We start from the raw sequence: 24430 nt of genomic DNA, 5'->3' as shown, positions 1-24430 counted from the left end.
GTGAAAATGATTGACGTGTATAAGTCATGGTATAAGCTGAGATAATTTCGCTTCATTTCATTGGCTAATTGGCATTTCATTCGACGAGGTTCTAGCAGTTTATTGGTTGCATTATTTCGAGCTCTGAAAATGTAACCAATAAAATTGACTGAAATATGAAATAATATATTCCAGATTTAATCCTAGCTGAGAAAATGGTACTTTGTGATTTTCCCCTGCACCTTTCTTTGAAATGAAGATAGCTAGTTGAACAAAAAAAGAATAGTTCTCTGTCTTTATCACAAACAAATAAACTAGTTACAGATTGAGTACAGATAACTGTTATTGACCTTATAACAATTTTTTGTGTATTTTCTTTTAACATAATGATAAATCAGTAACTCCATGTCTTTATGTGTAAGTAGATAAATCCCACGCAAATGGATCTTCTGATTACAACCAATAATGGAGTACAATGTCCATCAATTTTTATGTATTCTCTTATTGAAAAACAATAGATTTCTAAATAAATGGTAACCACTGAGAGTAGTTTGATACAAACTTGAACGCTAACAAGGTTCCATTCAACGATAACAGTTCACACAGAGGGTGAGGTGGGGATGGAAAGTGAAAGGAGAAATGAGTTGTAAAAAATGCTAATTATTATTTTATATAATATTCTATACATGAAAAATTCTAACATTATGGTAAAAATTCTTTGTGTGCTACAATGGCGACTCTTTCGACCGAAATAAGGTATTTTCTCCTTCTCTTGGACTGCATAGAAAGGTTTGCGGTTGTATTAGTTCATTCCGAGCTAATCGTTTTTGAGAAACAAGAGAATTAGTTCTATCACTGAGACCTTTGCCAACTCTACTACAAACAGAGCTACCAGCAGGAGTATAAGCACGTCGACTTTCCATGGTGCTTTCATCATTTAAGAAAGAATATTTTGTCAAAGTCTGTGTAAGATCACGTGACGTTAATCGAACATTTTTCGCTTTAACGTGTAATTTTTCTTGCAATGAAAATAGCTGCGATATGTCCATAGATCTTTTGCTCGCTACGTTTATTCCCTCCTCATTTGATGATTCGTTACGTAAAGGCGTCGGAGATCGCTCACGATAATCACATGTCGTAGTATCATGTTCCACTATGTTCTGCATGTGTTCTATAATATCCCTAACTGATGCTTTAAGCTTAGTTGAGCATTCTATAACCGCATTAAGTAATTTTGGTTTGTCTATTTTCAGTCCACAAACAGTAGTTGTAAGTCGTTGACTGTCGTCAGTAACTGACCTAAGACCGTCGACGACCTCATGACAACTACAAACTCGCCTTCCAGAAATACTGCGGACGGACGACGATTCATTGACCAAGGATAAGGTTTTCTAAGTTAGATGAACAATTACTCATATATATACACGAGGTTTTAAATACAAGCATATATTACGGGGTGTTAAATTACATGTGAGGGGAGTAGGAAGTTTAGATGACGGAATTAAGTGAGAATGGCGGTATATTAAAGAAGGTGAAGGGGGATTGAGTTGCCTTGGGTGTTAAGAGAGGGTTTAAGTTTGGATATAAGAAGGCTTTCATGAATCATAAGGTCATAATTGTCGGAGGAGGAAGAGAGAATGTCCACCAGCATCTGCAGTTCTTTCTCATATAAGAAATACATCTCACTCTGCCGATTTTAATGATTTCTCAATTCTCTCTTCCTCCTCCGACAATTATGACCTTATGATTCATGAAAGCCTTCTTATATCCAAACTCAAACCCTCTCTTAACACCCAAGGCAACTCAATCCCCCTTCACATTCTTTAATATACCGCCATTCTCACTTAATTCCGTCATCTAAACTTCCTACTCATATATAATTTTATACTATATCGTATTGAAATGAATAATGACATGACAAATTATAGCCTTACCTGTATATCCTGAATATTTCGGATGAAATTGAAAAGAGATTTCAACAATCTAGTTGCGTCATCTCGGATTTCCTTTTCAACCTATATATAACATGAATTTTATAGTCAACAAAATTATTATTTTCAGAGAGTATAAAGTTAGAATTCTACCTCATTCACGCTTGTAAGAATAAGTTTTTGCATATTGGTAAGGGAATCCTTCACCGCTTTATTACAATCTTGTAATGTATCACGAAGAGCAAGATTCTGACCTTCAACGAAGGAGCCTGCACAGAATGCTTGCAGCTAGAACAATTCAAAAGCATTTGTCATGATTTAAAGTAAAAACACAGTGAACAAGGCATACACTGTTTATATAGCTATTAAAAATACCTCAAATTCTTCAAACAGGTTATCCTCCACCAACCGATCGGGAGAAATAACAACAAGCTTTGACACCTGTTTGACTAGTACAGCAAGGCTAGCTTTAATCTTTTCTTCTGATTCTTCTAACAAAGAGACCATATCACCATCGCAGCCCTAAAGTGCACGATGACATGCAAGCAAAAATTTGTATTCCAAATAAAAAAGACTGATTACTCATGAAAAGTAAAGTTTCAAGACAACAACTCACTACTCACCATCAGAAACTTTGATAAATGAGCAGCAACTCTTCTAACTGAATCTAACAATCTTGAAGACATATCCCCTAACTTTTCTGAGCCACCGACATCTAGCTGGATTTTCCATGAACGCGACTGTTCCAAAAGACGATCAAGAGACGTCACAATCTTTATTGCATGACTTCGCACAGCTTCAGATTCTCTGATAGGTACTGCAAAGAAATACAGGCCAGCGGTTTTGTATAGAAAGGCACTGTAGCAAAATAACAATAAAACAAGAGAACAATCTGCACTTACCCTTCTCGCTATGGTCGCTTTTGTATGCCTCGCGTAGAGTAGATGTAGATGAACAGATTTCTTGTATACTTATGATGATTCGTTCGTGAATAGGTGCATCATTGGCTGAATCTACATTAAACAAACGCGAGTATTGTGGAGCAAAAACAAATCTTTTAAACTAGATGTGCAAAGCAGTACCTTCTATTTTTGAAATTAAATTAGACATCATAACTCTGCATATTGCAGGAACAGATGAAATATTTCGTTGGCCTTAAAAGAAAATAGCACAGCGTAAATAAGAGATCCATAAATTTCGTAAACTCCATTCGTAAATTATAAAAGTTACACACCAAAGAGAAAATTCTCGTCACTTGACGTTTCTTGTGTTTCTTCATTTGATACCGACTCCGTTTTATTAAATTTTGCCAACAAACGTTTAGCTTTTTCTATAACATAAAAGGACAATCGATAATGCAGTGGCTAAATGAAAATGGGCTGAAATTATTGACTAGGATTGAAAAATAATGTGTGATCATGAAACTCGAACTAAATAAAAAATACAAAGTATGCATCTTTCGAAAAAATATCCAATTTGAACTGTCCATATATTTGCTACGTGCTATGTTTTTTGCTGACCTTGTTGCCTGTTAACAGCATTATTCACCAACAATCTTGCTCGAGGTGAGACACCACAAAGTACAGATTGACTTCCCTAAAGAAAAATCATTATGTTACCTTCATGCGAAGTTGAAGAAAAAGAAAATCAATAAAAAACAAGGGTTACACCTTTGACGAAAGAGGAGATGCTAGAGAACTTTTCAGTTTCGAAACTAAATCCAGGGTTTCACGTCTGCTCATTCGTCTATCAAAAACCATGAAGATAAGCCATAAACAAATAACCCACAAAACAAAACCTAAAATCTTACAACAACGCCGTACTTTCACTAATAATAAAGAAAAAAAATAAATACATGTTTTTTGAAGGCGATTCCAATCTAAAATCTTTTTCCCATTGATCTGAAGGATCGTTGAACGGATCTTCATCACCACTGACGCTGTCTGACTCACATTGCTACATTCAAATAAGTTACGAATCAGTTGTAATCTTTCTACTGCAACTGACTGCAATACAACCTGGTATGTTTCTCTCATTTGTATCAGTTTCGCTTCAAACTTCTGGAGAGACCAAACAGTTGTAATGCCAAGTTTTGTGTTATTTAGACGAATCTTTACTTCCATCTGCGCATAGTAAAGACATTATTTGAAATATTGAAATTTGTCTAACACACTATTTAACAGCCATTCAACACTGGATCCTGCAAATAAAATGCTTGTTTTACCTAATTCGAGAATATGAACAGCATACCTTATCGTTGAACAAGATATCATCACGACTGAATGTCTAAATAATGTAAATATATTCTATCCATTTACCATATTAATTTTTCATAAATTATCGTTGAAGAAGATATCATCACGACTGAATGTCTAAATGATGTAAATATATTCTATCCATTTACTATATTAATTTTTCATAAATTATCGTTGAACAAGATATCATCACGACTGAATATCTAAATGATGTAAATATATTCTATAAACTTGATTTACACCATAGGGATTTAACATGAGCAACACACGCTACACACACGTGATTTAACATGAGCAACACACGCTACACACGTGATTTAACATGAGCAACACACGCCACACACACGTGATTTAATATGAGCAACACACGCTACACACACGTGATCACATTAAACAACTTTATTTTGGCATTTGCTACCTTACTTTGTTAGTAATTCCCTAATGCTCACAATGTCGACCCCGCGCTATTACATATTCAAAAGAATCCAGGTAGTTATACGAACCAAATTTTTCTTTAGACTTTCGCTGATTTTGTTTGCCTCTCTCAACATAACTGAAATCCTCAATAATTCGCTGTTTCCTCTTTCATCTGTAGGATGGAAAATATGAAAACAACGATAAAAAATACAATTTAATGGTACGTCTCCAAATTTATAGCTACCTTTTGATACAATACTCATTTTTCGTTCTTCTCGTGCTGTCTATACACACACACACACACATTAAAAAGTGAGTTTTATTTTGATAAAATTTAAAAGAAACGTTGACAAACATTTAGATAATTTACCTTAGCATTCTTCAGTTTTTCCACATCTTCGCGAATCTTCCTCTTTTCTTTTTCTAATTCCGAAATGATACGAACCTGATTCATTTTGGTCTCTTCGAGAGCCTACAAAGGAAATGAAAAGGAAACACAATCGTTACATACAAGTAGAACTGTAAAAGGTTTAAATCAAACGCTTAACCATAGCACCTATGACAGTTAAACGTATTTTAAAATAGAGACTTCGTCGCGGTGAAAAATATAAAAATTGTTTCAAAGATAGCATTTGCCATGATGAATGGGCAAAACAACCCAAGGGTTCTAAAAAAACGTTTTACAATCAAAACATCAACCCAAAAGTTCTGAAGAGAACTCTTCGGTTATTTTTGACATTCAACATGGCAAATGCCATCTTTAAAACAATTTTTAAAAGTATTTTGTTTTCAGAGGAAATCCAATACATTTCTCGATATTTGGTATTCAATAGATTCTCATTTTTCCTGTAAAAGATTCTGAAGATCGTTTTCACAACTTTCATGACAAATATCAAAGTCAGATAAATACTTGTTTAGCGGCTAGAGCTTCCATTTGCAATTTCTTTCTGTTCTTCAATATCTCTTGTTCAAGAAGCTAAACAAATTCAACATTACATGACAAATTTTATTAAGGAATTTTAGTGAGAGATAATGAATCTTTACTAGTAGATTAATTCACCATTTTATGAGCTTGTAATTTATTTATTTTATCTTCAGCACTCTGGTGCGATTTCTCAATCTCCGTTTTCTCAGCGCCAACTTCGTTCTAAAAACAAATAAGAAGTTTCATGGATACTCAAAGAAAGAAAAAAAGAAAGAAAGAAGGAAGGAAGAAAGGAAGAAGGAAGGAAGAAGGAAGGAAGGAAGGAAGGAAGGAAGAAAGGAAAGAGGAAAGGAAGAAAAGAAATAAAACATTGATAGCCCTAAAAGTTATGCGGTATTTCATACACTGAAGATATAAATTAGAGTACCAAGCTGTTTTGCAATTCATTCAAACGTTTTTCATAGCATTCCTTTTGTTCATTCAGTTCATGTTGGGCCGTCTCCTTAAAACATAGTAATGAGATAATTTATGTCAAGAAATCCGCAGTCAGTATCAATGTGTAAAACTAATATTCACGTCAAACCTTTGCTACTTGTATCTCAACCATTATCTCTTCTTTCGCTTTGATTCTCGCTTCTTCCAACTCAGCTTGTAGTCTACGATAATAATACTTTATAAATGTACACACGAGATATTTGTCTTAAACATGTAACACGCAATGATCAATTTCCTCAGACTAATTTTCCCCTCTGCACACCTGGCATTTTGAGCTTCAGCCAGTTCATTTCTGGCAAACTCAAAATCCTTTATGTTCATGTTTTCTCCTTTTTCGCTGATGTTTTCTTGTTTTCGCTTCTGCACTTCCATTGGATGGTTGAACCTTCCATAAAAATTAAATGGTTCAAAATTATTGCATGCAAATGGATATGTAATACGCTGTGAATAAAATTAATCGTTTTCAAACCGACGAACTATCTTTTTCTACACCATACGTTGTGTTAAAAGGAAGTGGATATAATATTTTACCGAAAATAATGATCGCCACCGATGACTAAACGATCTCCCTGAAGATAAAAATAAGATCAACAATTAAAGAATGAATGTGCGCATTATGAAGACATTGTTTTATATAATATATTAGATAAAAGATTAGTATATATATAATACATTAATCCTAACACGGTTTTTTTAATATGCACATGAAAAACATGTGACTTGGACGAGATTTGAACTCGCACCTTCGGGATACTAGTACGCCGCTCTACCTGTTGAGCTACAAGGCCCACAGGGATTGGAGACGAGTCAAATCTCTTTTATACTGCGTATGGACGAGAGATTCTCGCCATTATAGCAGTTTACTGGGACAATGTCCACAATGAAGACATTTTATTAAAAGATGTATTTACATGATGAAGAACAGTCTCTTTAAACAGCTGGCAACCATTAACGTATGTTGGAGCGTCATCTACGAAAGAAAGGCGAAATGCCTTACATAAATTTATAATAAATATAAAAACAAAAACAAGAGAAAAAATTCGTGATCCGTTATCATGATTATACATAATGCAGTCAAACGTTCACTGATATAATTTTTTTTTATTAAACCACTTTAATAACCCTTCGAAGGCTGTAGACAGACATCCGAAAGCTTCTTCAATAAAAAATATATCGGTGAACGTTTGACTGCATTATAAAAATAATAGATTTAAACGAATCTCTCACCAATAGCAGTTATGTATACACTTTCCCTTCATTACGAATCGTGCTAAAAATACAACTCATTTTCTCAAATTGATCCGACATGTCTATCAAATACTTCTACTTATTCTTACCAATGATTCTCGGCGACTAAAACGCCATTTAATTGAATATCGTGATCAGTAACACCCAAATCACTTTGACGGCGACCAACACTTGTTTCTCCTGGATATATAATCATAGTTATCTTTCCATAACAAAATTAAATTATTTCCTCAAAAAAAAACCCGCCTATCCTCTATTTCATAATCCATTCTAGTGTATGATGTACATGTGAAAACCCCACCTTTCCCCTATATAAACTTGACTGGGGTATTTAAAAAAACCCACCTTCCTTTAACATATAGAGTAGCATTTCAGAAAGTTGAGGATCTTCGTTTAAATTCACGAGATTAGGAAGTTTGTTGTCCACTTTAAAAGAAATTCCCGCTTGCTAGAAATAACACACGAAACATAAACATCATTGTTTTTCAAAATATTGAAAGAAAACTCCGAGTTATGAGTGCCTTTAATTTTTCTGCCTCTTCAACTTTTCGTTTTTCCGATAACTCTAACTTCTCCTGCCAATTTTTCGTGGATTCAGCAAGAAGAGCAGTTGTCTCCCGAAGTTTTTCTCGTAACATCATGATCTCATCATTTAAACTATTGTCTACTTCCTGTTCAGAGGAAATAGATGACTCCTTGAGACGCTCGATCTCTGCCAAAAGTTCTAAAGAAGAAGACAGAGTTTCATGTTTGTAAATGTAGATCGTCCAGGTTGGTATAGTCCTGAGAAGGACTGTTTTTGTTGTTGTTGACTGACTTTCGACAACCTTAGCGGTAGTCATCTTCAGAGTGAAAATTTTGACTCTGAGTCATTTTTGAGTCATTTTGACTCTGAAGATGGCTACCGCTAAGGTTGTCGAAACGTCAGTCAACAACAACAAACTGGACGATCTACATTTACAAACATGTAACGATACTCCCGGGTTCAAACCATTTACTTTAAGAAAGAGTTAGCTACATAACAAGTGGCAACTGAAAATACCTCTCTGTTAATGGTCAATGATGTAATTTTAACCAAAAGTAGAATCCCAAAAATTCAATATAAAAATACGTTTAACTTTGAATCTCGATCGTCATTGAACGAGTTAATTTGCTCAACAATGGTATGAGTATGTAAGAAAGAAAAGATGTTTACTGTGTTTGCACAGGCTAATGCAAACACAGCTCTAGACCAATCACTGCACGCGTTTCATTGTGCTTATTTAATAAACAGAGCTGAGCGCAAACACAGCTCTAGACCAATCACTGCACGCGTTTCATTGCGCTTATTTTATAAACAGAGTTGAGCAAACCTCGTATCAACTTTGCATTAGGGTCCTCGTTCACACGTGCTCTGTTAACGATATTTCTCGTTTGACTTGCATATCTCAATGTGCTAAGTGTTTCTTCATAATGAGTTATTGAAGGACTAACTGTAGCAATCATAGCAGTCTTAGAATTACCACCAAGACTATCCTTTAACAACCTACAATATATCACAAATCGTCATTCGTCACTAACTATAAAAAGTACGCATGATGTATGTAAAGCAGATCAAACTAAGCTTTATTTTAAAAGATGATTTCATTAAACCACAACACACAACACCATTTACCATGTAAGAATAGAATCTCTATAGGGAATGTGGACTTTCTTCTTTTTTACGCTTTTTTCTTGACTTGACAGCACTGAAATAACTTTACCCAAAGTATGAAGAGATCTATTGATACTACCTCCTTCCTGTGAATGCACACAAAAATATGACGATGACTTTATCAATAGAAAGCAAATACAGACAGTTGAGAAATGCACCTTAAGCCGAAGATCATATGTTTGTTTAGAGTTGATAATTTCATCATTTAAAGCTGTACTTGCTCTTTCACTGCCAGCAAGATCGATTAAGTTGATTTTACTTGTTTTCGACATCTGTGTCTCCGTGCCATCCAGCACCTCAGTCTAGAAGCAAAGCATTTTTTAGTTTATCATCTTCCATTGAGAACCTCTAACTCCACAGATTTCTCTCTCTCTCTCGTACAACACAAGATTTTTGATAGTCTTGACGAACCTTGGTCTGTGTAAGGACAATTGTAAATACTGAATGTGAACGACTGCTTTTTTCGTTCATACCCGTTGCGGCCGTAGCACGACTTTTATTGCCAACTGCTAACCACGACTAAAAAAAATCATAAAAAAATTCTCTTAACCACGTCAACATTGTAAAACATAACAACAACTAGACACGGTGTCGTGTGTTTTATTTGGTTTACGGAAAATGAATGCATGAAATCATTTGTAGATTTTTATTAAAACATAAAACACGTTCTTCCACAACGTCATTCACTTCGATCATGAAAACATGACAGAAATCTACACACGCACGCACACACACACGCATCAATGAAATCATTCATTAAAACACCATAGAAATTATACTTGGTTTATATAATGTGTTTGAAACATTTCCAACCTTAACGTCAGCATAGCTGCTCACTATGTAACTAAAATAAAAAAAACTGTCTGTGAACATTTTCACTTAATTTGTATAAATACAATTTGCTTCTGATTGGTAAGATTGGGAACCATTACGTTAAAAAGGACTAAGTACAACTTACGTTGACAAATCTTGAACATAAGGTCCTAAATCTGGATGTTCTCTAACACGTAACTTAAAAATGATAATATACACAATTATAATGGCATTTGATACATCAGCAAATTTATTGGGCAAACACAAAACACTAGTTTACGAAACTCACTTGTGTTCTTTTTTCATCTTTTCCTTTGGGATAATCTAACAAGTCGTGAATTTTTTCATTGTATATCTCAAAATAGCTTATTTCTACCGAAAAAATCACCTGCAAATACACAACCATAGATTTTAGTCAATTTCCTCTCTGAACAAGAAACTACGGATCATCTCCAAAAATCTCTGACATTCCATATGCAACAATATAATAAATTATGCTGTACCTGTGGGAGAGACTTGAGTCTTTCAAACAGATCTTCACAAAATCTTGGAACAATGCCAGCTTGCTCCTTGTGATTTAACCCCATCATGCTATGGCGAATATAGAAATTAAACAATGATGGATTCATCACCAAATGTTTGTATGAAAAATAAATGAAATTGTGCATTTCTACCTATATGACTTTCCTGATCCCGTCTAAAATAAAAGAGTAAATAAGTTTTAATCAGATAAGAATTTTGAAGAACATATATGTTTTAATATTTATCAAAAGACCTTCCAAAACAGCAAAAGGCAGTTTATGCTGAAATACATACTTGCCCATAGGCAAAAAGACAAGTGTTATATCCATGAAAAGCATTCTCCAGCAAAGGTTTGCCAATTTTTTTGTACACAAACTCCTGAGTCGCAAAGTTTTCACAATTTGTGTCATGTGACCAGAAACAATGATCATAAGTAAAGCTGTGTTTTAATCCAGGACCGCATGTCAACATAGTGTTTTCCTTTACACACAAACATAGTTGAGTATTGCTGGACTGTATCTCCCTAAAACATAATCACTCAAATTTGACAAATTTGAAGAGCAATAATTATATTAAAAAAAATCAATCAAACCTAAGACTGGGTAATCAAACAATATTTCATTCTGTCATTGTAAATTGGGTGTGTGTAAATGCATACATGGGTATATTTTGACAGAATAAATAATAATTGCAACAGTACTGTTGCTTTTTACCAGAAATATTTGAAATTGTCAGACAATGAACACAATTTAGACATCATGCTGTGATTTTCTTTAGTATACAATAAAGGTACTTGTGATGAAAGAAAGAGCCCTAAAAACTACACGTGGAATTTAAATGTTTTCATGAATCATTCATCTTAAATTAACGGTCATATCAAAATGACAAAAAATACAACAATATTTACGAGGAAAATAGGATTGGAAATTTAAAACATTTAAAAACAAGTTTACCTCAAATTAAATGGTCTAACACGCACAGCAACAGTAATACAGGATTGTTCTTCATCCAGTCCTACGTCCGTCACGTTTTCTATCTTATTTATTGTCTCGCTGTATTCGGACGTTGATGAATAGTTTACACTTTCTATTGACGTGTGATTTCTTGTTAACTTAAACTCATTTTTTCTTTCTTTTCCTTCATCGGTACCCCTTGCAGGTATATTTGTCAGGAATTTCGTTGCATTAGATTTCGTAGGTGTATATGAGACATCCTGTTTGCTGATATTTTTATCATTATTTGTACTTTGGCTAATAGCTGCATCGACATCAGCTTGTTGATTTTTAAATCTGCCATTAATTGCAAAGTGTTTTGTATCAAAATATCACTCATTGATTGCGTTCTTCGGATGGGTAAACGAGATGCCTTCTTTCCACTAACAGCTCTACTTAACGGCGAATTTGTATAATTTTTTCCAGTTGTTTTTGGTGACAGGAAAACGCTATCCGATGTCTTGGACTCTTTTGAGTTTTTTGGCAAAGATGGCAGTGTTCTTTTTGGACGAAACGCTCTAACCGTCGATATTCCTGACATTTCTTTCATTTGTTCACCCCAAATTCGTTTCATAAGTGAGTTTATTTATTTCAACAAGACCTGTAGACGACTGCTTGTTGCTGTGCAACTTCTTGTATATGAACTAAATAAATTATTCCTTTTCAAATTTGAATTCTGTTACATATCAGCGCCTACGATTATAACCGCTGAATTGATGATGGACCATGAAAACTGATAAACATCCCTCAAAATGTGTTTGATAGAACCCGTAGCACAGGGGCAAAACTAACTGAACTTTTACCCTTTAATTACCAAGTTACTACAATTTTAAAAGTTTGAGCAAAATCTGCTTGAAATTAAAATTTAAAACATCATATTTTCATATTTTTAAAACATGTTTTGTATAAAATCATTTTTGAATAAATCACTGAACCAGTGACTGAACTATTTAATTTACACAATCATCCGAATTGATATCAGTGAGCTCTCTACGTCTATGTGAGCTGTCAAAGAAAAAACCGTATAGTTCTTGAAATTCAGTGGTTCTTTCATGAATTAGATGCCATTGCAAATAGATGGTTGGATATGATGATCAACTGAAAGAATTAAGTCCAACTCAGTATGCTTTGGCTGGTGCTGTGTCTGGTATTACCACTCGACTCCTCCTTCAGCCACTTGATGTGGTCAAAATACGGTTGCAATTGCAAGTTGATCCACTAAAACAGGTAGAAGATATAAGATATCGAAAACATTCATTGTTGTGAGCATGTTATAAAGTGATATATTTTACAGATAAGATCTGAGCAATATCGTAGAAAGTACCGAGGCTTACTCCAATCTTTGAGTAGAATTGCATCAGAAGAGGGTCTTCTTGCATTATGGTATGTTTAAGGTCTATTCTCATTTTACTATCAGTGTTTTTTCAGTTGTCCATACTGACTTGTTGTTCTCCTCTTGTCTGTGTAAAGCTCTATCCAATCAGGCTGCTTGAGCCTAAGACTGAGATGACTAAAATAACAAGGATGTACAAAAATAATCTTTGTTTCAAAAGGACAACATTGATATGTAGTTTTGTCTTTGTAGGAAAGGTCACATTCCTGCACAACTCTTGTCTGTTTCATATGGATGTGTACAAGTATTTCATCCTTTTTAAAATTTCTTAACACTTCGCAAACTCTTCTTCATTTCTCAACATTATTTATAGTTTATGTCATTTGAGGTGCTCACTAAGTTAGCTTATCAAATCATTTCACCCGAAAAGTATTTGGACCAAAAACCAAGTAGGTTTCTAGACTTCTGATAATTCATCGTTGATTTGTAGATAAATGTAACTATTTTGAACAATCTTTTGCTTTTAGTTACCCATTTCATCTGCGGAGGTTTGTCTGGTTGCTGTTCGTCAGTAGTTGTTCAACCTATAGATGTCTTAAGGACAAGATTAGTCGCTCAAGGAGAACCTAAAGTAGGCAATGTGTTTCATGGCTTACTATTACAATGTCTTTGTCTGCGATGATCTATTTTTAGGTTTATGTAAGTTTATTACATGCTGTAAGAGAAATGTTCAATGAAAATGGAATAAGAACATTTTATAAAGGTTGCTTTTGTTTAACTTCTGTTTCAAGCAAAGCCACCATCATCTTCATGATTTTTATGAAATGGGAACGCTTGCATTTTTAGGTTTGTTACCAACTATGCTTGAAATCTTTCCTCAAACTGGAATGCATTTTGCTTTTTACACTGGATTACAAATGATCTGGAATAACCATATGAAATCCTTGGTTTGTTTAATTTAACAAAATACTATGCATACGCACATGTGATGTCATCAAATAATTTCTTTGGGTTTATTGATACTAAGGTGGATGGCAATATCTCAGTGAGCGAGAGTTTATTTTGTGGTGCTATGTCTGGTATTCTTAGTAAAATCATTATTCATCCATTGGATGTTGTTAAAAAGCGATTGCAGGTAAAGTAAGGGAGGTGAGCAACAAAAAAATCGTCTTTGTCATAAGAATAAATGAAATTGCTCCATCGCAGGTGGAAGGTTTTGCAATCAAAGAAGTAGCCATTCCCGGTCCTAATGACAACATGAAATCACCAAGTATGTTAAATTGCATCTGGAATATATTGAAGAAGGAAGGAATGCGGGGGTTTTACAAAGGATTAAAAGTTAACATAATTAAGGTGAGTGCTAGTCAAATGTTTGCATATATATGTTGTGTCTTAAATATATGTTTGTTTTTTCGTTCTTCAAGGGTGCAAGTTCGGCTGGTCTATCATTTATGTCATACGAACAATGTTGTAAATATTTAATGAACTATTAATTAAACGTCTAAATATACATATGCGTTATTATAACGATCGTATATGTTATGTATTTTATCCTTGATTTAAATGCCTAAATATATATACACGTTATTATAAATATCGTATATGATATGTATTTTATCCTTCGCGGGATTTCCCCAAGAACTAAGTGTTGCAATTTTTATAAATTACTTATCATCCGGGTCCGGTTCATTCATGAAGCGAGGCTATAAATATGACGTCAAATCATTGATTACAATCTTTCCACGGAAATGTTTGATGATGTCGTCGAGGTATGAAATAATTTTTCTTGTGTGATACTTGCTTGAAATATCGTGAAATTTTATTCTTCTTATATAGAAGAAATAATAGGGGTATTCTAATGTGTCCAAGCCATCCTGATGCCATTTTGGTTGAAGATTACAGAGCTGGTGATATGGTTTGCCCTGAATGTGGTTTAGTTGTTGGCGACCGGTGTGTTTTCTTTCTCCCGAAAATCTTTCATGAATTCATTTGAATAGAAACTTTAAATAAATTTTAAAGAATACGTCATACATTAAAATTTCAATTGGCTTTAAAAGCCAATGTCAATCTTCGTGAAATTTTCTTTCATCTTATGAAGTGTCGTTGATGTTGGTTCAGAATGGCGGACGTTCAACAACGAAAAGTCAGTATCTGACCCGTCCCGTGTTGGCGCTGCACAGGTGAGCAGCTCTTTTTGTCATCTCTTTAAAATAAGTAAATTTTAAACTTTTTACGTACTAAAACTCATGATCAACAGGTTAATTTATACTCTATATGTAAATACATGTTATATAGAACCCATTACTTGGTGGTACAGATCTTTCTACTATGATAGAACGCGGAGGGCCTGGTAAATATGATATGGATGGTTATTCAAAAATGCACAACCGTGGGGGTGTAAGTATAGTTTTGTCGCTAGTGGGTATTCAGCTGTAAATGAAATCAACTACTGGTATAAAGAATGTCATAATTCTATGAAAATCCTACTAGGCATCTGGTTCTGACAGAAGCTTACTACAAGCATTCAGAGAAATTTCAACCATGGCTGATCGAATAAATTTACCAAAGAATATTGTGGTAATTGTGGTGTTATTTGTAAAATGTGTTCAAATATAAGCAATGGTAGACATTGATCATTAGCCAAGATTTTAAATTATTTTTTCTGACTAGGACCGGGCAAACACACTCTTCAAGCAAGTACATGAGCAAAAAAGTTTGAAAGGCCGAAGTAACGATGCAATTGCTTCAGCTTGTCTTTGTATTGCTTGCAGACAAGAAGGTGTTCCTAGAACATTTAAAGGTGAAAATGCCTCTGTTGGAAGAATACATTTGTTTGAATAATATGTTAGACATTTGGTATGTATTGAATATATTTGTATAGAAATTTGCGCTGTCAGTAAAGTATCTAGGAAAGAAATTGGACGTTGCTTCAAACTCACCCTGAGGTCTCTTGAAACAAGTGTTGATCTCATCACATCAGGGGATTTTATGGTACAATTGAATATTTGGTCCTAATATGGCTGTGTATAGGTTGTATTCACAGTTTGCAACTGTTTTGTTATTTTTTTCAGTCTCGGTTTTGTTCCAATTTGGGATTATCAATGGCAGTTCAAAAGGCAGCTACACATATTGCAAAGAAAGCTATGGAGCTTGATTTAGTGGCTGGGTCAGTTTATAAATGTTTTTATCTGTGTGTCACATGTCTTTTTCTTAATTAGTTTTTTTTTCAGTCGAAGTCCAATCTCAGTTGCTGCTGCTTCAATCTATCTTGCATCTCAAGCTTCCGATGGAAAGAAGTCGCAAAAAGGTGAGTCGAAGAGTTGAGGATCACAATGTCCTACATGTCACAAATTTCTACATTATAAATCTTTTTTAGAAATTGGTGATATTGCTGGTGTTGCTGATGTAACAATTCGACAAGCCTATCGACTTATGTATCCAAAAGTTGCCGAGCTATTTCCAACGGACTTTAAATTTTTTACTCCTATTGAGAAACTGCCTAGTTCATAGCATTTGTACTTACTTCTTGTTGTTACTTAATTGCCCAGGCTGCAACAATTATTTATGGAGAAAATATTAAAGTCAATACCTCATTTAAGTTTCACTCATTTTATTCGACATTTCCTAACAGAGATAGAGAAAATATTGCGAAACATGTTCATATGAAATGAACATGATTTATTTTCTACATTCTCAATTCACTATGTCAGAGTTTTAATCGATATTTCTATTACGGGTTTTCATTATTTACAAAAGGTGTGTATAAGTATGACATATCCATAAGATTGAATGGAATGCTTGATCTTTTAAGAAATATTTTTTTACTATCAACAAGTTGACAATCCATTTTCATCATGGGTATATAACTTCTCCTCCCTCGCCATTTAGCATCTGTAATATAACACAAAAACATTTTTAAATCACGCGAATGGTTTTCTAGTTTGGATCACAATTGAAATCAAATCAGATGGCTCTACGCTATTGCTGCAAGTACGTAAAAATTTACCTCCATTTGATGCAGGTAGTATTAAGGATAATTTTGGTGGATGTGTAGAGTTCATTTGACTAGCTGGAAACATTAGCTGATCCTGTACACACAAACACAAGAATAAAAAGGCATCTTAGCAAATGGAAAATGACTGTAAATGCAAAATGTTGTAAAAAGGTAGCTCTATGCGATTTTAGAGTGGAGGTGTGTAGACTTTAGTCTGTGATTTCTAAAAAGGTAGCTGTGCAATTTAGAGTGGAGGTGTGTAGACTTTAGTCTGTGATTTCTAAAGAGGTAGCTCTGTGCAATTTTAGAGTGGAGGTGTGTAGACTTTAGTCTGTGATTTCTAAAAGGTAGCTCTGTGTCTGTAGTCTGTGATTTCTAAAGAGGTAGCTCTGTGCAATTTTAGAGTGGAGGTGTGTAGACTTTAGTCTGTGATTTCTAAAAGGTAGCTCTGTGCAATTTTAAAGTGGAGGTGTGTAGACTTTAGTCTGTGATTTCTAAAAGGTAGCTCTATGATTTTAGAGTGGAGGTGTGTAGACTTTAGTCTGTGATTTCTAAAAGGTAGCTCTATGATTTTAGAGTGGAGGTGTGTAGACTTTAGTCTGTGATTTCTAAAAGGTAGCTCTGTGCAATTTTAGAGTGGAGGTGTGTAGACTTTAGTCTGTGATTTCTAAAAAGGTAGCTCTATGCGATTTTAGAGTGGAGGTGTGTAGACTTTAGTCTGTGATTTCTAAAAAGGTAGCTCTATGCGATTTTAGAGTGGAGGTGTGTAGACTTTAGTCTGTGATTTCTAAAAGGTAGCTCTATGATTTTAGAGTGGAGGTGTAGACTTTAGTCTGTGATTTCTAAAAGGTAGCTCTATGCAATTTTAGAGTGGAGGTGTGTAGACTTTAGTCTGTGATTTCTAAAAGGTAGCTCTATGATTTTAGAGTGGAGGTGTGTAGACTTTAGTCTGTGATTTCTAAAAGGTAGCTCTATATTTTAGAGTGGAGGTGTGTAGACTTTAGTCTGTGATTTCTAAAAGGTAGCTCTATGCAATTTTAGAGTGGAGGTGTGTAGACTTTAGTCTGTGATTTCTAAAAAGGTAGCTCTATGTGATTTTAGAGTGGAGGTGTGTAGACTTTAGTCTGTGATTTCTAAAAAGGTAGCTCTGTGCAATTTTAAAGTGGAGGTGTGTAGACTTTAGTCTGTGATTTCTAAAAGGTAGCTCTGTGCAATTTTAGAGTGGAGGTGTGTAGACTTTAGTCTGTGATTTCTAAATAGGTAGCTCTGTGCAATTTTAGAGTGGAGGTGTGTAGACTTTAGTCTGTGATTTCTAAAAGGTAGCTCTGTGCAATTTTAAAGTGGAGGTGTGTAGACTTTAGTCTGTGATTTCTAAAAAGGTAGCTCTGTGCAATTTTAGAGTGGAGGTGTGTAGACTTTAGTCTGTGATTTCTAAAAGGTAGCTCTGTGCAATTTTAAAGTGGAGGTGTGTAGACTTTAGTCTGTGATTTCTAAAAGGTAGCTCTGTGCAATTTTAAAGTGGAGGTGTGTAGACTTTAGTCTGTGATTTCTAAAAAGGTAGCTCTGCGCAATTTTAAAGTGGAGGTGTGTAGACTTTAGTCTGTGATTTCTAAAAAGGTAGCTCTGTGCAATTTTAGAGTGGAGGTGTGTAGACTTTAGTCTGTTATTTCTTGTCTTTTCAATATACAGCTCACGTGTAAGTAAGTACCTTTCTAAATGAAACGATGTAAGATGTGTCCGCGCGTCGGTTAAACGCTTGTTGAAATGAACGGAATGAACTGAAACGGAGAAACATGTTACCAAGTCACGTTAATATATTTTATGTAAACAATCGTTCATCACATCGTAATGTGATGATTTGCATTGAAAAAATGAATTCATGAACAGTTCCGTGAGTTGATTCTTACCCAGTATATCTTGGCAAAACTTGTAATTCTTTTGATGGAGAATTCTTGAGAATAAAAGACCTTGTGATAAAAGAATACTATGTTTAGATGTACTCCCTGTAACATGGTAAATCAAAATACTTTTCATTATCTACCTCAGATTCGTCTTGCTCGTTGAGTTATTTCTCATCTTAGTAACAAGTTCAGAGATTGGTGAACGTATGTATTCATCACGATTCTTTTTTCCAACACGTTCTGATATTCTCATCATTTCATGTAATAAGTTCTAATAACTAGACATTCCATGTAAAAATGTTACATTCTCTAGTGTGTGTATAGAAAATATATAAATAATAAAACAATAAAATACCTATTGTTTTCAGTTTTGTTAACAGGTGGGTTTGATTTACAAATAGAGGGTTCTTGGGTGGTTAAGTTCCTTGATATCGAAGCGCCAACACCCCTTTCTTTTTCATTGTATCTTTCTTTTAAACGCTGAATCATTTTCTTTTTTTTATTTTCGATTTCCAACTTTTCAACACTTTTCTCTTTTTTATGGCTCATTTCACGTGTGTCGTCTTTCTTCGTCGATGCTTCAGTCAACTTTATGTCGTATTTGTCCGTATATTCTAATAAAGCTCGACCATGATGAAGTTTTATAGAGCTTTCTATGAGACCAGGACTATCTTTGATCGAATTTTTGAATTCACTGAAGTGAAAAAGAATGAACACAATTTAGTAAATTTATGGCATCTAACCCTACCCTACCCCAACCCTACCCTATCCCTAATCCTACCCTAACCCTACCTATCCCTAACCCTACCCTATTCCTACCCTAACCCTAGCCTAGTTAATTGTTTGTTATATTATATTCATATGTAACACTTTTCCTCATGAAGTAAATATTTCTCATGATAAAATTTCGCAACCACAAAAAGTTCATCATCAAACTCACCCGAAACTGTTGAGGTTTACAGCTACAAACATCAATAGAACCAGAACACAAGTAGACTTGGCGATTTTTCCCGTGTTGATATTGTATGCCGTCAAACTCTTTAACGTGTTATTCTGTAAACGATATTTTAACGATCACGTCTAACAATATGTTTGAAGTGAAAATATTGACGTCGTGTACCTCCTTCTCTAAGTCTTCCAATCTTTTCTTGAGAATTATATTTTCATGTGAGATTTGAGCATTGAGAGCCAAAGTCTCCTTTAGCTTACCCTCCAAACTTTGTACATACTATGTACGTAAAAAATGAGCGCATTTTATTTTCTTTTCGATTTCTTGAAGAGTACACACAGACCGTAAAAAAAACGTAAAGTTTACCTCTTTTTTCTTTTTTCTTGAAAGACAAGCGGATTCTCTGTTTTTGATCATTCTCTGTTGCCTCCTTAAAACTTTCATCTATCGCATTCAATGAAACAAATATTAATCTACAGCTGGTTTGAATTTATCTTGTAAAACTATTTTTCTTGTAAACTAAGCAATCTTTTCCTTCAGGTTTTTTTTTCGGCTCCATTTAAATGTCAAAAGAAACAGGGACGTTTTAAGTAAATAGTTAATAAGCAAGCGTCCTCAAAAAAATGACAATTGTCTTATCACAAAAAATGATTATATTTTATGCTAAAAAGTTGCGTTTGAGTCTATAAAACGCGTTCGTTAAACAGATGTCTTGCAACAGTTAAAACTTTCTACATACATTAACATCAGAAGCAACACTTCTTGTTTGCTTGATATTGCCAGTCATGATAGTGGATGCCATATTACTAACAACTCCTGGCTAATATAAACAAGAAGAAATAATTTAATTTCACAAACATTGATAACAAAGCACATTTCATGAAGCAAAACTCACATTTAGTCCTATGGTCGTCTGTGGAATAGTAGTTTGCAAACCCTGTGTGACAGGAATTCCTGTCATGTGATTACTACCTGCTACAGCTTGTACCAACACTGAAAATGTTATGAATGTACTTTTATCATGATTTCAAATTAGCAGTGTGCGAATTAGTTCGTAAAAAACGATGTGCAATTTTTTGACAAAAGTGTTTCTTCAGAGGCATAATCAAATCGACATTACGTTAATTATTATATAGCGCTAATTGCGAAATTAATATTTTTAAACTTGAACAAATTCATATGATTTACGACAGTGTTTTTCGTTAAAACTGCTGATTTTTGCACATCGTTTGAAAAAGTGATGTGCAATTGTTTTCATTTTAGCTAAAACGATGTGCAAATTGCACATTGCACTCCGTTAATTCGCACACTGCACATCAGCATGCTTTTCTTGCATATTCCACAAAATTAACACTAATGATACCCACCCTTCCAACATCAAAGCCACCCCATCCTATAAAAAGCAATATTACCCCAGCAATTTAACAATAATGCTACTCCACCCATCCCTATCCAACAATCATCCCTAACCCTTAGACGCTACCTGCCCTTTCAAGAATCAATACTATGCCTAAAATTAGATAACAATACTACCCATACCATTAGATAACAATACTACCCATACCATTAGATAACAATACTACCCATACCATTAGATAACAATACTACCATACCATTAGATAACAATACTACCCATACCATTAGATAACAATACTACCGATACCATTAGATAACAATACTACCCATACCATTAGATAACAATACTACCCATACCATTAGATAACAATACTACCCATACCATTAGATAACAATACTACCCATTAGATAACAATACTACCCATACCATTAGATAACAATACTACCCATACCATTAGATAACAATACTACCCATACCATTAGATAGCAATACTACCCATACCATTAGACAACAATACTACCCATACCATTAGATAACAATACTACCCATACCATTGACAACAATACTACCCATACCATTAGATAACAATACTACCCACATTAGATGACAATACTACCCATACCATTAGACAGCAATACTACCCATACCATTAGATAACAATACTACCCATACCATTAGATAACAATACTACCCATACCATTAGATAACAATACTACCCATACCATTAGATAACAATACTACCCATACCATTAGATAACAATACTACCCATACCATTAGATAACAATACTACCCATACCATTAGATAACAATACTACCCATACCATTAGATAACAATACTACCCACACCATTAGATGACAATGCTACCCTCCCCTTCAAACATCAATACTACCCACACATTAAACAACAAATGCTACCCCACACATTAAACAACAAATGCTACCCCACACATTAAACAACAAATGCTACCCCACACATTAAACATACCTGGTTTCATTGTTGCTCCTTGCGCACAGGAAACAAGATTTATAGTTTGTATTTGAGGTTTAGTTGCTGCCACAGGAAGCACAGTATGAAAAGTTAAATTTTCATTTATTGGTTGAATAAATATTGGATTGTTCTTTGTGTTTCGAGGTAATGGCAGTTTCATCGACTGTGCATTAGACATTGAAGCAGATTTCTGATCTGATTTAGAATTATTACTTTGTACTACCATACACTGTGTCTGACAATTCTTCACGAGTTCATTTTTAACTGTTTTCTTCAAAACAGTATCAGGTTTCTCACACGCCATGGTCAATATCTCTTCAGATTTCATAGGCGTAATAATGGCAGCACTAGTTTCATTTATCTGCATTGGTTGTTTTGCAACATATGGCCTCTGAAATTGTGTTACAGTTTGTTGTTGCTCGACTTGTAACATTGATGGTTGTGATGTTACAACAGTTTTTCCTTGGAAACTCGTACCATGATCAACTTCTTGTATAATACACTCATCATCATAGTCTATTGTTACATTGGTTAAGATCATTTGATCTTGATCAGTAAGTGATTCGGTACTGTGCACTGGAGACAAATTTCCATGTACCTTTGAAATTATAGATTAATAATTAATGGCAATAATGTATGCATAAGGAAGAACAAATATGGTTAGTAGTAAACCATGCTATAATTCAAGAAATTTTTTTATTTACCTGTGAGTTTGGGGAGCTTGCAATTGAGTTGATACCAGAGATGGCTGAATCAGGGGACAACGGTTCATCTTTGAGTGAAGCTAATAAAAAATTAATGTTTGTCACTTTAAAATTTTCAGAAAAGTTAATGAACGTAATGTTATAATGCGATAACAAAAATTCAAATTTAAACAAATATGAATATACTAACATACAAATTTTTAATGATAATTATAGATAGGTTATTACAATTTTCAACTTTATGCATGTTGTTTGGCCCATCAACAACATTTTAACATCTTGTGACTCAACACCTGTCATGTTAAAATGAGACAGCTAATAAATTCAATGAGTAAATTTACACTACAAACCTAGGAAGTTGTTATCATCCAAGTCAGGCAAACTGCTCAAAAAATCATCTCCTTCGAGTTTTGAAACTAAATTCTGCAGGTCAATGTCCTTCATCTTAAGTTTCCATGAAACATTAAAAAATTTAAAACATATTTTAACAATACTATATTTGATGACTTTCACGCTAAGCGCTGACGTGGACATCGTAATGACTTCATTGAAACTTGTGTATAACAATGAGAACACGAAAATTTGTAAGAGTTTGGGTCGACATTTTTATAGGTTTTCAACAGTTATTTCCATTAAATACATTTTCACTTTATCTCCATGTTTTAAAATATACATCCTTTGAAAAACAACTGACAATCAAATAAATTTAAAACAGGAAATAATATTGGCATTACAAAACATAAAATGAGAAAGTTTTCATACGGAGTACCAGTCAACTTAAATTTACTATTTGATAAGGAAAATACAAAATAACGTATTACTGTATATATTTTACGTTTCTAGTTTTTACAGTAAATAATATTAGTAAAACATCAAAAAGTTTAGAGGTTATATTGTACAGCACGAGATGCTCACACGTTACCATTTTGAACGTTTTTAAAGGTCGCAAGCTGAGCTATCTTCAAGCTAAGAAATACAAAACTTACCTCTTCGTCTGTAATTTTCAAATCATCTTGAGGCAACAAAAATTCATTCGGATCGAATCCTTCGTCATACGTACCTCCTATTTGAAAAGAAATTCACAAACTTTCAAGATGCGATGAATCGATTGAATAAAGCGAACGAGCATTGACAAGTAGCGAGAAACAAATATGCTCCATTACCCCAATCAAAAGAGGTTTTGAATGGAACGACATGCTCAGTCATTGATGCCATGATGTATTAAAAAGTACAAACTAAATTCAAACGACGCCAAGAGAGAATAAAACCAATTTAATCACGAATTCAAAGAGTAAACAGAAACTGGTAAATTTTGCATTTTAAATTCGTACAAAAAACAGATGTTGAGCCTGCGCTAAACAAATTTTCAACTCAGCGTCAAGGAGTGACATGACAATTTACAAAGACTTTCTTATTATACAAATATAGTTTTACAGTTCCAAATGCTAGGTTTTACTCATTCTGTTGATCAAGACAGAGACAGTATTGTTTCTTGATCGATCGTTCAATTTCCAGTTTTCTCGAAACAAAAAACCTTGTTTGTAAAATTTCGGACATAAAACAAAAAATATTCAAAAGACAGAGTCGGGTGATATGATGCTATTTGAATAAGAATTTTTCTTGGTATAATCTGGCTCCTTACGTAAAAGCAATTTCTTCTCGTGGCCTCCCTTAAAATTTAAAAAGTAGAAACATCAGTTCTTCTATAAGATTTCAAATCAACTTTTGGCATCCAACAACAGATGCCTTACGCTTAAAATAGAAAAACACATTTCGCTGTTGTGGACTTAAAACCCGCAAAAACCGTTTACATTTACAATCGTTTTACATCTATACAAATTATTCTTCATTCACTTTTTACTCTGGTTTGTGTTAAAAAAATGTAAAAGGAGTTTTGCAAGCAACATGAAGTAAACATCGTTCATAAAATGAA

General features: G+C 34.1%; 4 protein-coding genes and 1 long non-coding RNA gene across 6 annotated transcripts; 3 read left to right on the top strand and 2 right to left on the bottom strand.

The window, feature by feature from the left end:
- Positions 1 to 246: 246 nt before the first annotated feature.
- On the bottom strand, positions 247 to 11602 carry LOC124438797 (kinesin-like protein KIF14; the record flags this gene model as incomplete). Its single annotated transcript, XM_046989001.1, has 38 exons — positions 247 to 1370; positions 1914 to 1994; positions 2064 to 2198; positions 2286 to 2432; positions 2534 to 2727; positions 2813 to 2923; positions 2993 to 3064; positions 3145 to 3240; positions 3431 to 3506; positions 3581 to 3656; positions 3766 to 3866; positions 3929 to 4033; positions 4161 to 4196; positions 4669 to 4754; positions 4827 to 4866; positions 4953 to 5054; positions 5493 to 5558; positions 5643 to 5729; positions 5935 to 6009; positions 6091 to 6163; positions 6265 to 6387; positions 6534 to 6571; positions 6914 to 6994; positions 7251 to 7272; positions 7340 to 7430; positions 7596 to 7698; positions 7772 to 7974; positions 8603 to 8775; positions 8905 to 9029; positions 9102 to 9245; positions 9355 to 9462; positions 9757 to 9787; positions 9902 to 9954; positions 10046 to 10144; positions 10260 to 10347; positions 10431 to 10453; positions 10573 to 10801; positions 11232 to 11602. Coding segments are annotated over 38 exons (4530 nt in total), but the record flags the coding sequence as incomplete, so codon positions are not given.
- A 625-nt stretch (positions 11603 to 12227) lies between these two features.
- LOC124438386 (mitochondrial thiamine pyrophosphate carrier-like) lies at positions 12228 to 14197 on the top strand. The gene is made up of 10 exons (XM_046988518.1): positions 12228 to 12497; positions 12565 to 12653; positions 12856 to 12907; positions 12977 to 13052; positions 13131 to 13234; positions 13297 to 13366; positions 13450 to 13550; positions 13631 to 13738; positions 13810 to 13956; positions 14028 to 14197. Exons 1-10 carry the CDS (start codon positions 12348 to 12350, stop codon positions 14094 to 14096), a joined length of 966 nt encoding a protein of 321 aa, XP_046844474.1. The 5' UTR covers positions 12228 to 12347; the 3' UTR covers positions 14097 to 14197.
- A 129-nt stretch (positions 14198 to 14326) lies between these two features.
- On the top strand, positions 14327 to 16196 carry LOC124438388 (transcription initiation factor IIB-like). The gene is made up of 10 exons (XM_046988519.1): positions 14327 to 14372; positions 14440 to 14553; positions 14702 to 14783; positions 14899 to 15000; positions 15094 to 15180; positions 15274 to 15403; positions 15485 to 15594; positions 15675 to 15769; positions 15834 to 15910; positions 15980 to 16196. The coding sequence occupies exons 1-10, from the start codon at positions 14359 to 14361 to the stop codon at positions 16111 to 16113; spliced, it is 945 nt and encodes a 314-aa protein (XP_046844475.1). The 5' UTR covers positions 14327 to 14358; the 3' UTR covers positions 16114 to 16196.
- LOC124438385 (cyclic AMP-dependent transcription factor ATF-6 alpha-like) lies at positions 16197 to 23842 on the bottom strand. Of its 2 annotated transcripts, XM_046988517.1 has the most exons (16): positions 23661 to 23841; positions 23484 to 23560; positions 22848 to 22941; positions 22498 to 22577; positions 21791 to 22391; positions 20343 to 20440; positions 20187 to 20267; positions 19814 to 19891; positions 19619 to 19726; positions 19439 to 19551; positions 18854 to 19192; positions 18639 to 18789; positions 18505 to 18564; positions 18306 to 18375; positions 16610 to 16691; positions 16197 to 16494 (listed from the first exon to the last, which is right to left on the bottom strand). In XM_046988517.1, the coding sequence occupies exons 1-12, from the start codon at positions 23710 to 23712 to the stop codon at positions 18777 to 18779; spliced, it is 1734 nt and encodes a 577-aa protein (XP_046844473.1). In that variant the 5' UTR covers positions 23713 to 23841; the 3' UTR covers positions 16197 to 16494; positions 16610 to 16691; positions 18306 to 18375; positions 18505 to 18564; positions 18639 to 18776. The 2 variants fall into 2 exon arrangements, with proteins under 2 accessions (XP_046844473.1, XP_046844472.1); XM_046988516.1 differs by lacking the exons at positions 16197 to 16494; positions 16610 to 16691; positions 18306 to 18375; positions 18505 to 18564 and having other exon boundaries at positions 18778 to 19192; positions 23661 to 23842.
- Positions 16844 to 18034, top strand: LOC124438389. The gene is made up of 2 exons (XR_006946068.1): positions 16844 to 16912; positions 17944 to 18034. It is a non-coding gene; the product is annotated as an uncharacterized LOC124438389 (long non-coding RNA).
- Positions 23843 to 24430: the final 588 nt, after the last annotated feature.

This window comes from Xenia sp. Carnegie-2017, unplaced genomic scaffold (genome assembly GCF_021976095.1).
Source record: "Xenia sp. Carnegie-2017 unplaced genomic scaffold, XeniaSp_v1 HiC_scaffold_19, whole genome shotgun sequence".
Taxonomy (NCBI): Eukaryota; Metazoa; Cnidaria; class Anthozoa; order Malacalcyonacea; family Xeniidae; genus Xenia; species Xenia sp. Carnegie-2017.
This window is presented reverse-complemented; position numbering and strand designations above follow the sequence as displayed.